At 38.1% G+C, this 14,593-nt stretch overlaps 1 protein-coding gene across 4 annotated transcripts; it reads left to right on the top strand.

Annotated features, from left to right (window-relative positions):
• Positions 1-8,482: 8,482 nt before the first annotated feature.
• Positions 8,483-14,019, top strand: cisd3 (CDGSH iron sulfur domain 3). 4 transcript variants are annotated; one of them, XM_031895647.1, is made up of 4 exons: positions 8,483-8,590; positions 10,569-10,682; positions 12,584-12,750; positions 13,538-14,019. In XM_031895647.1, exons 1-3 carry the CDS (start codon positions 8,552-8,554, stop codon positions 12,746-12,748), a joined length of 318 nt encoding a protein of 105 aa, XP_031751507.1. In that variant the 5' UTR covers positions 8,483-8,551; the 3' UTR covers positions 12,749-12,750; positions 13,538-14,019. The 4 variants fall into 4 exon arrangements, with proteins under 4 accessions (XP_031751507.1, XP_031751508.1, XP_012811815.1 ...); XM_031895648.1 differs by having other exon boundaries at positions 13,116-14,019; XM_012956361.3 differs by having other exon boundaries at positions 8,485-8,590; positions 10,566-10,682; positions 13,116-14,019.
• Positions 14,020-14,593: the final 574 nt, after the last annotated feature.

Here is a 14,593-nt window from a genome sequence, read left to right as displayed (position 1 = left end):
CATTTTGCATAATGCCAAATGTCATATTGATGATCAATATGTTTATCTTTTATTATTATATAAATAATAATAATAATAAACTCTTTGACGTCTGAAAATTTTACAGATACTTGGGAAAATACAAATGTCTAGGCAGCAGATTTTGCTCTCTCCATACATTTTTCAAAGCCAAATTTCTCCATTCCACCAGAGGATCCAGTTTGTGTCTTTTGAACAACTTCAAAATTTACAATTTTATCTGTGACAATATCCATCATTGTCTAGACACAATATTTAGCACTGTGCCCGGGGCTATCGAACTGACCATCACCAATAAAACAAAGAGGTTTCTTTGCTGTCTTGATCATTTTTCCATGCCAATTTGATGATGGGGAAGCAAAATTTATTTTGATATCACTAATATGATTTTTCTGAAATCTGACAAACTCCATAAATATTTAGAAATTCCTGCACCTTCTGAAAATTAGAACCGCTGAAAAGAATGGAGGCTGCAAGTAGCACATTCCCTGCAGCATGTAGCGGATGACTTTCAAAAACTTTAAATGTATGTCCCTTTGCACATTTTGCAAAGACATATGTTCCTATTTTTCAAGTTGTACTTCTTCATTTGAACATCAGTTTTCTCCTTGACACTTGACCTTATATAAAAGTGAATCTAGACATGATTCAAAAATAATAAATGTTCTTTCAGTGACCATGTCTTTATCTTCATCCCTCATTTTAAAACAGTTTTCAGACTCATTGAGACTTGGCGTTTCCTGAATGTAATCAGGATCTTTTGGATCTGTTTTTTCAAGAATGTCTATTGATTCTTCAAAAGTGAGTGATAGTTGGACACCTTATAAAGAATCATTGTCTTTTATTGGAAAAATTCCACTAATATCATCATCTTCTTTTTGTATGTACTTCTGTGTAGCAAAGTTTCCGCTTGCAAATTCATCTAGATAATCTTCTCTTGGAGGTGGCTGTGATACAGACATTACAGGTGTTGAGTGCCTGAGAAAATATGTATGATCTGAGTTTTCTTTCATTAATTCAACTAGATTATTTTCTCTTTGTGGTGACTGTGATGCAGACGATAGCGGTGTTGAATGCCTGAAAAAATATATATGATATAAGTTTTTTTATAGAAAACTCAGCTGGATACTCTTCTCTTGGTGGTAGTTGAGATACAGAAATTACAGGTTACTGTATGTATGTATAAAAATGTCTGCTTGCTCATGAAATGGATAAACTCATTGTAGCTCATAGTTTGACTTCATTTATAACTGAAGTGGTATCAGTCTGTGTTTCAGCATCCACGTGAAGTGTGTGAGAGAGAGGGCTGATTGTTTTTAAGCCTTTTATATGCACGTGGTGTAATCTTTTCATTAATGATTATTCCACCTTCAGTAGGAGGATCGAAATATGGTAGAAACATTATCTGACTTCAAAGATCTAGTGTCACGGTTTATAACAGCGGTCTGATTTAAAATGAGCCGAACACATTTGGTATTTATCGTTTTTTTGCATTCCAAAATATGATTAGCAAGTAGTTTAATGTTGTTGAACGGTTGACCAGTTTGTAAAAGCCATACTTTAATGCGTTCAAGTGAAAAAGGAAATACATATAATATCACATCAGGAAACAAGTTTTTCTTGCTTCTGTGTGAGCAGCCTTTCACATGCAATTTGGCATTTTGAAAATCTGTGAAAATAGTAAGTATATAAAGAAATTTTAGCAATTCAAATTCAAACAGTAATAATTAAGTTAGGAAGCTGCCTTTTTAATTTGTAATAATTTGACATATTTCAATTTCAAAAGCTTCCAAAATGCCCTTCAAATGTTTAAAGAAAAGTCAAAGTGGTATATGTTATATCCAATATCATAAATGTATTTTTTTAAATTTTAAAAAGTAAAATCATATTAAGTTTTTTTTAACAAATATTTTCACAGAAAAAAAACAGCCTCTACCCCGGATCGACTGACCTTTATTAATTCTTTAGTCAGAAAATAATACATGTGAAAAATATCAACTAAATTAAAGGAACAGTAACACCAAAAAATGAAAGTGTATAAAAGTAATAACAATATAATGTACTGTTGCCCTGCATTGCTACAACTGGTGTGTTTGCCTCAGAAAGACTACTATAGTTTATATAAGTAAGCTGCTGTGTAGCCATGGGGGCAGCCATTCAAAGGAGAAAAGGCACAGGTTACTTAGCAGATAACAGATAAACCCCCATTATATGGGGCTTATCTACTAGTTATCTGCGATGTAACCTGTGCCTTTTCTCCTTTTTTCCAGCTTGAATGGCTGCCCCCATGGCTACACAGCAGCTTATTTATATTGTAGCTTTTCTGTAGCAAAAACACTAGTTTTTTGCAGAGCAACAGCACATTATATTTTAATTACTTTAAAACACTTTAATTTTTTGAAATTACTGTTCCTTTAATGTATATGTCTAAGGAAAGGCAAATAATTTACAAAATCAACATAAACATAACTATAATTAGTACAAAAAAATCTATAAATGTAAAAGTTACATTTCTAATTTTTTTAAGTTCATTTTTGGTTTAAAAAGTAAGACATTTTTTTTAGCTGGGAACACATTTTTCACAAAGCACTATATTAGGCAAATGCCAGACAAGGGGCAGGGCGAATATTTTCGGGCTTACGCCTCGTCTGGCATTAGCCTTACAGATAGGTCATAGAGGTAGGACTGGGTAAGTGCATGCCAGGCCGCTCTGAAGACTCTTTTCTGCGTGGTGGCCCAGCGCCTCATTGTTACACCGCTGCCTAAAACTCTGCTGCTCTCAGCCTGCCACAAAATACACCTGCACCTAGGCAAAGTAGGAGGCTAATGCCAGTGTAGGGCCTGAATCTCAGACTGCAGTTTTCAGCAGATTGATTTTCAGCCTTTTTTGGCATTAGCCTAAAAGAAAAACAAAAAAAAAAGAGGATAAGGCCATTGACAGATGGGATTATTTGTTTGCGAGGAAACTTCAGTGTTTGCCCACCAGCAATTTACATTATTGCCACTTAGTATATTTAAAGAAGATCAGTCGCCTGCACTAGAGGAGATTAATCCCGAGGGACTAATCTCCTCGTCTTTCAGGGACCTAAGAGAAGATGAAGAGAAGGAAGGGGGTGGGGGGGGTAGAAGAAAAATTGAGGGGTAGGCTATGGGTACACATGGTGAAATCTGAACTGTGGATAAATAAATGCAGGCCAACAATCAGCCTCTTCTTTCGGACCAGCACTCTTCAGTATCAGAGACAAAATGCGCTCTGAACCATTGTCAGCACAGTTGTTCCGGTTGTGCAGACACAGAAAAGCACTGATACAGGCATAAGGGCTGATTGTTGGCTGCCTGCACTTATCCACAGTTGAGATTCTGCCATATGTGGCTGTAACCAACTGGTTAATACTATTATTGGACAATCAATGTTTTTTTATGATTAGTTTTAAAGTGATACTGACACCAAAAATTTTCTTATAAAAATATGAACCTACTTTCAAACCTACCTATAGGTCATGTTGACTGTTTTTTCCTAAAAGTCCTGTTTCTCTACATAAATCCTACTGAAGATCCTGAACCTGACCGGCAGCCCGACTGTAGCTTTTCAATCTGTCAAAAGGACTACGTCATAAACTGGGAGGATTCAGCTTGCCGTTTGCTTCAAAGAGTTCCCCCTCGCTCCCTCGCATAGCATTGCATAGCGTTATGAACTAGATAGCAGGCAGGCTTGATCTTCTACTTCAAAGGGCTGTGCCCCCTCTCTGCTCTTCCCACAAAGAATTAAATAGCAGGCCAGCTTAAGCTTTCCCGTAGCTGCTTCTAAGGGCTCTCTCCCCCCCTCCCATTACACATAGACAACAACAAGCTTGTCACACACCAGCTGAAAGCAGAAGGGGCGTTGCAGGTTTGTGATTGGGCATATTTATTCACTTGGGAGACATTTATATTAAAACCTGGAAGAGAAGAACAAACATGGCTGCTCTGTGGGTCTGTAATTTGTGCTACCATGATTATGAAGCAAAAAAACTTTGCAGATTTAGTTTATAAGTAATATAAAGCTGATACAAATTAAAACACAACAGCAGGTGTAAAAAAAAATTTTAAGTGGCTGTCAGTATCACTTTAATATATAAAAAATGTCCCACATGCCTTCATGATTGAGGGCATGGTTGGTGCTCTTTTTCCTCACTTGCCTTTTGGAAAACATTAAAGCTATTCAGTTTCCCCTTGAAAATGTTAAAAATGGAAAAAAATGATATGATTAACTTCTCCTTGAAAGTATGTGAAATAGAAAATAATGATGATGATTAACTCCCCTTTTGGAAGTGTGTAAAATAGAAAAATGTGTTTAACTTGCCCTTGAAAATGTATCAGGGTCATGCTGTCACTGACTATTCTATTCATTTTTGCATTTTGCATTGCACAACAGGAAGAAAGAGATGTGTACATGGGGTAGGGGAAATGTTATGTTGTTATTTCCTGTACTTTCCTCATGGCAGGGAGTATTAACCCTCTAATGGCCTTTGCCAAATGGAATAGGAAACCTCTGTATTTAAGTTATCTTATTTACAAATCTGTGTTATTGGTTCTTAGAGATAGTGACCACTTCCTGTTACACTTTTATATAGTAAGTGGAAAGGGGCGATACTCTCTATTTGGCCTTCTATCTTCCGACCAAGGTAGAGGTTTTTAGGGAGCCAGGTGTCAACAAGGCCCAGTAAAGATTCCCTTGACATTAGCAGCCATGAAAACAGTTACCAAGCATCTCCATCAGGAGGTGTAGTTTCACAAAACCCTCTCCCTTACTCCTCCACGTAGCCGCCTGGATAAGAAAGTCCAGTGTGACCCATGTTGTATTATCACTAGCTGGAAAGAGCACATGTGCTGATCCCACAACTGTTCAGGGCCCCTTCTGCAGTCACGTGGTCCACTGTATTGTAGTTACGCAACTTTTGTATCGCCCCTTCTGCAGTCACGTGGTCCACTGTATTGTAGCTACGCAACTTTTAGCAGGCATAAATTGTGATACGGGAAAATTTAAATGAACAGCCCCTGTGTTCAGGTACAATACAGATGGTTCTTGTTAAAACTTATTGTTTAAATTGTGGAGTCCCAAAATCCATGTTTCTCTTGAACTACATTTTCCATAACGATGAGTGAATCTGTCTAGTGTTGCCGAATAATTTGGCAATATTTGAAAAGATTCAAGAAACAATGAAAAAATCATGAAATACCGAAAATGATGCGCGTCAAAAAATATTGTCGTGTTCAACAATTTTTTTTGACACAGGCAACGATTTTTTGTCGCACTGTGAATCCATGCCTGCCTATTAATTTTGCTCATCACAAATCCCTAGCCAACAACAAATAATGAATTGATAAATATGTAAGCTTACTCCTGGAAGTATTAATTAAAAAGAAACTATATTTCCCATACTACCCTAAAAGTCACACACTTTAAAACAAAAAAAGCATTAAACATAAAACTAAACTGCTGTTGTGGTCTGCGCTTTACACTTGATTTTATTTTATCTGTAACCAGAACAGGTCAACTGTTGACTGAATGAACAGTTAATAGTGTCAATAAGTGGACACTTGTGTAGGTCATTGTAAATGACTCCTAATGCATTTGGGCAGAATTCAACATGTAGTTGTGTCTGGATTTATACTTTATTTGTTCTAGGGACTTAAATCATAACGTTTAGTATGGCTTTATACTACTACCTGTTTTAAAATATTAGGAGGCATTTATACTTCTGTTCCTTCTGTTAAACCAAATACAGAATTATTATGCTCGCTCAAAATTAAATGCTAATGTCAATTTAAGGACCAGACTCTAATCTAAGTAACTGGCTCAAATAAACAGAATTATAAATCCGTACCAAACATTAAGTAGAGACCCGGGTGTTCATACCCAAGGTCTATCGCTCAAGTACAACAGAAAAGTCTAAAAAAGGCGATATAAAGGAGCTCACCGTAGTCCCGTAGTGGTCCGGGTGCTCAGGGCCCTGAACCCGTAGCCAAGGCAGAAATCCAGGAATTATAAGGGTGAATCCAAGCGCACCGGACAACAGGATATTCTCTTAAACTTATGTTTAAAAAATGCCCATTATGTGACTAATTTAAAATCATTCTCTCTATTTATTTTTAAATAACTAAAATTAAATTAAATTAATGTAAACTAAATCAAATTAATTGAATTAAATTAGTGTAACTTTACCTATGTACAAATTTTCAGTAGATATTGTAGCTAAAATTCTGTCTTGATATTGGTCATTACACATAACACGATCATGATGCGATTAAATGAGTATAATATAATCTATTTACAAATTTTTAGCTGATATTGTTTAGTTCACTGGATTGATTCATGATTTTTAAGAATGAGTTTAAGCTAATTATTGTTGTTATTTATCACTACTATTGATATAATCGATTCATTGCAACATTTACTTGATAAAAGAAAAAGAAAATTTTTTTTTTTCTTTCTTTAAATGTAAAAATTCAGGATGTTTCTCTTTTGGTCTTTTTTCTCCTTTAATCTTACCTCTGGGGGGTGTGGTTTGTTTTGTTAATTTTCACTACGATGTTTTGTCAATCTGCATTTTTCTGTTTAAATTCCCTGTGATGTATGTGCACTTCCTGCCTATGATTAAGTGCATCTGTGCACGAAACGCATTAGGCGTGGCATGTTTTTAATGGATGAATAAAGATTAAGTTTTAAGAGAATATCCTGTTGTCCGGTGCGCTTGGATTTACCCTTATAATTCCTGTTCCTTCTGTTACCATTAAATGAAAAGTTGGCATTGTGTTGATAGGACAGGTTATAAAATATTGGTTGGATAATGTTAAATCTGTGCATGTATTGTGTATCTGACTATATCCTTTGGTGACCTACAATGCATTTCCAGGATGTCACTTTCGTATAGTTGTTGTTTCACAGTTATTTTATGATCAGAACATCCTCCAATTTATCCTACAGTTTCAATTTGAATGTTAGTTTTCGTCGGAAGAAGACTAAAATTTGAATGTGTATGACCACCTATACTCAAAATACATTCTTCTTCAATTTACTGACACACAAAGAAATATCTTGCAGTTTAAAAACACATCTTATCCTTACTTGACTACTGTAACCTGCTACTAACTGGCCTCCCTAACTCCCATCTTGCCCCCCCTGCAGTCTGTACTAAATACTGCTGCAAGAATTCTACTCCTCTCATCCAGGAGAGTTCAGACTTGTCACTTGTGGCTTCCTATTAATCAAAAAATATCTTACAAACTCCTTCTCTTAACCTTCAAAGCTCTCCATTTCTCTGCTCCTCACTACATCTCTTCTCTTATCGTTTCCATGCGTTCCTGGCTGACTCCTCCGCTCTTCACAGGGCAACCACTTGTTTGCACCCCCCGTTATTACTACCGTTTCCTGCCTTAAACCTTTCTGCCTTGCTGCCCCTTACATTTGAAATGAGAGAATCCTCCCTCAGTTTTTTTAAAACTAAATTTAAAGCCTACCTTTTGGAGCACTCGCACAGCACCTGATCTGGGAACTAGCACTTATTTTGCAATGTCGCCCACTGTAACCTACAGCACTTATATTTGCCTATTTGTGTCTGTAAGTTACCCTCCCATTTGGATTGTATGCTCTGCTGAGTAGGGACTTCTATTCTCTTGTCTCTTTGATTCTTTACTTATTGCAACTGTCAGGGTCGGACTAGTGGGCTCCGGTGGCTCAGACCCTGTTGCCGCTTCCCCTGGCTGCTGATGAGCGCGCATAAGGGAAACGCGTCAGGGGAGGACATTGGGCGGGGGGGTGGGTGATGTGGCCAGTGTGGGCACCTTTGGGGGTGCAGGGCCCCTGGGGCGGCAGCCCCAGAGGTCCCTGCATTCCCCAGTCCGACCTTGGCAACTGTACCTTGTATTTATTGTTATACTTTGTATTTATTATTATTTTAATAACCCCCCGTTGTATTAATCTATTCTACTGTACAGCGTTGCGTACATAAATAGAGCTTTATAAATAAAGATATACACACATACAATTCTCTATTTGCATGCTTTTGCCTATTTTGCATTGTTTATCAATTTCCCTTGATCGTTAACACATTTTGCTAACAATGTGGTCACAAATAAATTAAACCAGCAAAAAAATACAGTACAGTTCAATGCTACCTACAGCACATGGCAAGATGCTGGAATAAACATATTTGAGATCATAATGTCCCAGGGACTGTTTAAAATAGTGCTGCTGTTTGTCCATACAGAGAAGGGAGGGAAGATTTAAATGAGTTCTGGTGACGGTGCATTAACATGCCTAAAGGGTGAGTGAGAGGTCTGCAATTGTATTGATAGGGGAACGGTTCTTGAGGGCATTAAAAGAGTCTCTGTACTGTGCTCTTGGAGTGTTTGCTGTTTGCTAAACTAAAGCAGTTATCTAATTTTACTCTGCAGCTTAAAGTGACCACCCACTTTTCCACCCACAATTTGATCACATGGCTGTGACATCACGCCCTTCTTAGAATCTAGCGTCTAGCAAGGAGAAAAGAACATGAAAGCAATCCAGGCATTAAGATTCACAGTGATTCGGGTATGTGTGTCTTCTGGGAATCATTTGAAGTGTGTCCCTACTTTCACTTTCTTACTGCAGGGTTTGGCTATAAACCAAGACTATAGAACCATATTCTGCAAATGCTGCATGGTGTGTGTTTGTAATTACACTTCAGCTGTGAAAACAGTGTTTTTGTTCACAGACCTCCCTAATTCCAATTTATTAACCCTTGCCTTTCAGTTGGCACTCATTTTCGGTTTGCAGCTTAATGTAACTTAAAAGGGGATATTTTGAAGACTTACCCAGTAAACCTGTTTGAGAACTTTTGCAATTTACAATCATCTTAAGGTGAATTCTGAAATATGAGTCTTTTTAGACTGCTAAAGTAGGTTTTTCAGAAGCTCAAGGGTTAATGGACTAAAGTTCACAGATCGGGTTGCTGACAGTCTAAGCTTTTTAAAGAGAGGTAAGCCTGTTATAAACTTCAAACTGATACCTTAAACTGTTTTAATGTAAATTGCAAAAGTGCTCAGCGGCCACTGATCCCCCTAAATGAACCCTTCTCTTTTCAGCCAGTGATCTCATTAACCCTTCCCAATGGTCCCTCGTTGCCGGAATTCTTAGGGCTCTGGCACACGGGGAGATTAGTCGCCTGCAATTTAAATCGCGCCGCCGCGTATACCATCCCACCAGCGATTTACATTTTCGCCGGTGGGATGGCAATCCGGGGAGATTAGTCGCCCGCGAACAGGGAGTTTTGTCGCGGGCGACTGATCTCCCCGTGTGCCAGAGCCCTTAAACTTTTCCCTCTCGGCCAGCTCTTTTATTAGCCTATTCCCTCTTATTAACGCTTGTTATCTCAGCTTTTAGGATAAAGACACATGCGGTGATTAGTAGCTGATATGTATATTTTGAATATTTTCTAATTGCTTGCATGGGTTTCCTTGAGGTATTCTATGTTGCTCCCACACAACAAAAATAAACATACAGGCAGGTTAATTGGTTGCTGATAACATTGTCTCTAGTGTGTGTGTGATAAGGACCTTAGACTGTGAATCTCATTGGGGAAGGGACTGATGGGAAGATATTTGCTATATAAATAAAGATAATAGAAATCAACCTTTCTACTCTTTGCCACCACCCTCATTAACCTTTCTCTTTTAGCTGATGCTGACTCACTATGCATGCACATTTTTATTAACCATTTCCTCTATCTGAAACACTCCACAAACCTTATTTCCCATCATTTAAATTTACTCTCATTAATTAATCTTTCTGTGAAGTTAGCCTTACTAACCACTCCCTGCAATTGTGCATACGCATTAGAAGTTGCTTGCAGGTAGAAACTTTGCATGACTTCAGAAAGCAGAAGTGATGTGTAGGCCTTTTAACTGGCAACTTCTATTGTTGCTGGTCGAAAGGCATCTCAGCTAGTCGCCGACTAACTCGCTTCGCGGGCCATCATCCTTAAGGGTTCGTCCTCACGGGCATTTTGGCCAGAGTTTCCTTGCGGTGGAGCACACCTATGTTCCACCACAAGAAAATGCAGGACTAAACACAATTCAGTCTTTTAAATGTGCCTGTACTCGCATAGGTGCAGCATGTTGTGTTTTACCTGCGTTCAGCACTTACATCAGCTTGTGTGAGTACAAGCACATTTAGGGTTAAGACAGTTAAGTAATTAGTAGCCGCGACTTTTAAAAAACTTGTAGTGAATCCGTGTAGTGAACAAAACACAATTCAGTCTTTTCAGGGCGAAGACCGACTTTCTAAATGACATGGCCGGAAAGTTGCCGCATCATTTAGAAAGTTGGTCGCAGCAACTAATCGCCACCGTGTATTCAGCCCTTAAAAGACTGAATTGCATTTGTTCGGCTCTCCACTACAGGGAAACACAGGGTGAAATGTCGTAAGGATGAGCCCATATGCATGCCTGATAAAATGTTAACTATTTACTCTTGGCCTGTAAACTTGCCATTTCAGCCTGTTGCCATGTTAATTCTTTTACTCTCAGCAGGCCTGCTCAACATCACAACCTAAGTCCGTTATTGCTGCCAAACACCCATTTAAGGTGGAGTTGAAAGCAGGGAAGATGTATCCATGGTGTAGCTGTGGACATAGCAAGAAGCAAGTGAGTATAGCAGCATGTGTGACTATTTCAGGACCGTGTGATGACAAGAACATTAAAACATTAACTTTAGTGTTACAATAGGGCATAAGCATTGCAATAGGGTAAAGGCTTTGGGACATATATTCTGAAGCAAATATTTGACCATTTCTTTAGATTAGTGACTAAACCATATCTACTGTATAAAAAAATGTAAAATTTAAATTTTAAATGTGAGTTTTGTGATTGCACAAGCAACCCCCTTAGTTAGGGCTGTGACATTTAGGTGTTTCGTTCCCTGAGTTCCAAGTAACGCACGTTCCAAGTAACGCACATGTTTCTATATCATTGTTACTTGACTCTGTAATGTAAGGAAACAACATATGGAATATTTTATGGGTGGGGAGGGTTATCTAGAAACAAAGAAAAGTCTTGATACTCTCAGTCACACACTTAATACATGAAATCAGTGCTGTCCAACTGATGGCCCGAGCCCTAAAGTCTTCCTGTTCACCTCTCTCTGTTTACCTTGTATAACATTTGCTTTGACGATCTTAAGAGAGATTAACTAGTGCCTTCAGATTGTAGGAATGGTGCCACTATTGTTTACCATTCACACCTCAGAAACAGACAGTAGGAACAGCACCCGCACTTTCATGATCAATCTAGAGAGGTTCAATATGTGACATCAAGCACCTTCCTGTAAATGCAGCAACCCCTGCAACTGAAAGAAAGTATCTCCTAGCATAGTTCTAATGGGTTTCCCTGCTGCCAAAACCTGCCCTATGCTGCTTGCTCTACACTGCTTATAGGCAGGTGAATCTGATCTAGGGACCAATCACTTGGAAGTAGTTGCTAGGGGTCCCCTACCTTGTTCCATTATGTCCTGGGAATTGCTGTGCTATTAGCAAACTTTCACTCCTGATGCTGGGTCTTCCACAGCTGACTCCCCCATCCCCATTATTTTGTCACTACTAGTACCACTTGCACTAGCCCCTGAACCCCCATAGCTCTGTGTAGAAGAATGGAACAAAAGAAACCACAGTTTTTCCCCTTCAGATAGCTCCTTGTCAAGTAGTAGTTGCCTACCCTTCTTATCTCTAGTTCCGGCCATTTAATTCTGAGGAGTCAGTGCCATTTGATGCTGGCCATTTCTATGTCATTTAATTGTGTGGGATCATGTCATTTGGTGTTGGGCATATGTAATTACATATTTAATGTTGGATCAGTCAATGCCATTTAATGGCGGGCATTACATTTTTATAACCATTTATGTGGGTATGGTCCTTGTGGTAGCATTGAGATGAATTAAAGTAGACGTGTTTCAAAAATTGGGCATGGTCAACCTTGGCTTTCATTACCGGCCCTCCACCAGAGGGCCAGAATATTTTCGGTCCTCAATACCACAAGTTGGACAGCATTGCAATAAACACACATATACCTTGTTTTATTTTGGTAGGCTGTCAATGATACATATGACTGACTAAAGATCTGGTAATTTGTACATATTTTTTACAATTTATTTCCACACATTTATACATACTTAAGATATCACATTGGTGTGTTGATCATGGAACACAAATTTGTTAGATACAGCATTTTACATTTACAAAACAGTGTTTCAGAACAGAAAATAGTTTTTACTATAGGTACCACCCCATCAGAACATGACAAATGTGTCATTAAATGCTGTGGGCCACACTGGGCCTGTCATGAAATGCCTAGGGCTACTCTGGAGGTTTAAGGTTTATTAGTTCAGTAGCCCCTTTTGATCTCCCAAATATCCTTACATAAAATAAATGTGAATTAAATGAATAAACAGAATGGTGACACACGTGCAATAACATGTTTTATTCTAATCTATTTTTATCAGGCACACTCCATTTATTTTTAACACTGCATCTATTTTTATCCATTGCCTTTAGCCTTTTTGTGATGGCTCCCACCGACAAGCTGCTCCTGGCCTGTCACCGCTGCGTTTCACACCAACTGAGGACCAAGAGGTGTGGCTTTGTGGCTGCAAACAGACAAAAAATCCTCCCTACTGTGATGGTACCCACAAAGAAACCCACATTCAGAATTCTGCATAATGGTAGGATCCCTGACACATGAATCTAACCAATGAGAGGATATTTACACAAGAGTGGATTTAAATGCTCCACGAGTTCTGAAATAAGTTATAAATAACTTAATAATTATATTTGAAAATCTGTAAATGTGTGCAAACAAACCATTTCTGCACCCTGTCAATACTTTGTACTTGATTTTGTTAAATAATACAGGTGGCAAATGATTACAGTAGAAACACTGTTCTGCTTCTAATGGGCAGCCAATTTACTATGATGGGGACAGTAGGAGAAATATCTGATCATAACTTAACTTAAAAGCAGTGGGGTTGGTGTCTTTCATGTCTGGCTGCTTGAACTTCTGTCCCTTATTCTTTGGTTGCAATTGCAGACGAGGAGTATGTGCAGTTGAAGCCAGGACCAAATCAGCTTCAACTGTGTATGCTTCTGTTTGGTGACCACCTCTACGTACTGGATGTCAAGAACCCAGCCATGGAGGCTTTCAACCTTCCTGTACTACTCTGCCCTTTATGATCAAGTATGGGAAAGTGGGATCATGTTAGTAGTATGGACAACAAAACCTTCAGAATCATCCACCATTTATTCCAATAGCAATTGAATGGACTGTCGCTTAAATATTGTGTAATTGCCTGTCCTGTTTGTATACCCACAATTACATGTGATTGCCTTTGATAGGCACAAGGGGGGCAATCCTTAGATTTATTTTCAGATGGCTTTAGAGGTTTTTTGAAAGCAAAAGTAAACTCATTTGCACGAATTTCATTTATCAATTTAATTTTCATTTATCAAAAGATCCGAATTGAAAAAGCACAAACGAAAAAAGAAACCGGAAAAATGCAACTTTTCGTATTATTTCACAAATGACAGCATCAACCATACCTGAAAACCTTTAAAATAACGAAGCAAAGAGAAGCTCTTCCAGTGGTAAAAGGGACACCAGCCATTATAGACGGCATATTTTTGCTTTCCGAATTCCAGTTTTGTCGCACAATAAATGACAAAAAAAAAATTTTCCGCTGCAAAATTATATGCAAAAAACCCCCAAAACCATGAATTGTGGATAAAAAAATTGAACGTTAGTAAATGCTCCCAGTGTGCCATGTCTCTCTTACTGGTCTGTTCTATTAACAATAAAATCTAATTTAGTTTTTCAACTGAAGACATGTTCTTTAAAATATCCATGAAAATATTTTTATGATTTATGTTTTCATAATTTATTAGATCAAAATTGTAAATGTATTTTGTAATGGAATAAAGATTACCTTGAGTGGTTATTGTGGTGTCTGTACTATACTAACACTGGAGCTCGTTACTGGCATTGGTGAAACTGCACAGCTGGTCACTACAACTTGGTCAGCATGTTCATTGTATGCAACCATTAACAGATCAGTCTTTAGAATAACATTCTGCTTTTATACGGATTAATGGGAACGTACATGAAATACATTATACCACACTCCCCTAGAAGTACTAAACAGAACACTGTGGCCCACCAGTAATATTGTAGTTATCACACTGTACTTCCCTCAGCTGCTCCCTGGTCCTGGATGACACCGTGCTGGCCATCAGCATGATACACATCACTAGTGGTACAGATTACACAGCAATAAAGCAATCAGACTAAGGCTCAGTGACTTGTTTATGATATCTCATCTCACCTCTCGACAGCATCTGTGGAATGTTAGCAACTATTGTATCAATAATAACAGGTTCCTTTAAAGGGGAATTTTTAGCCAGACATAAAAAGTTGTATAATAAATTTTTTTTTTTTATAAAGACATTCATAGCTGTTATAAACTATTTAGAAATCTTAGCTGTCAATCATCTTTTGCCTTCCCTGCCTCTATG

The sequence above is a fragment of the Xenopus tropicalis genome, chromosome 2 (assembly GCF_000004195.4).
Source record: "Xenopus tropicalis strain Nigerian chromosome 2, UCB_Xtro_10.0, whole genome shotgun sequence".
NCBI classification, from domain to species: Eukaryota; Metazoa; Chordata; class Amphibia; order Anura; family Pipidae; genus Xenopus; species Xenopus tropicalis.
This window is presented reverse-complemented; position numbering and strand designations above follow the sequence as displayed.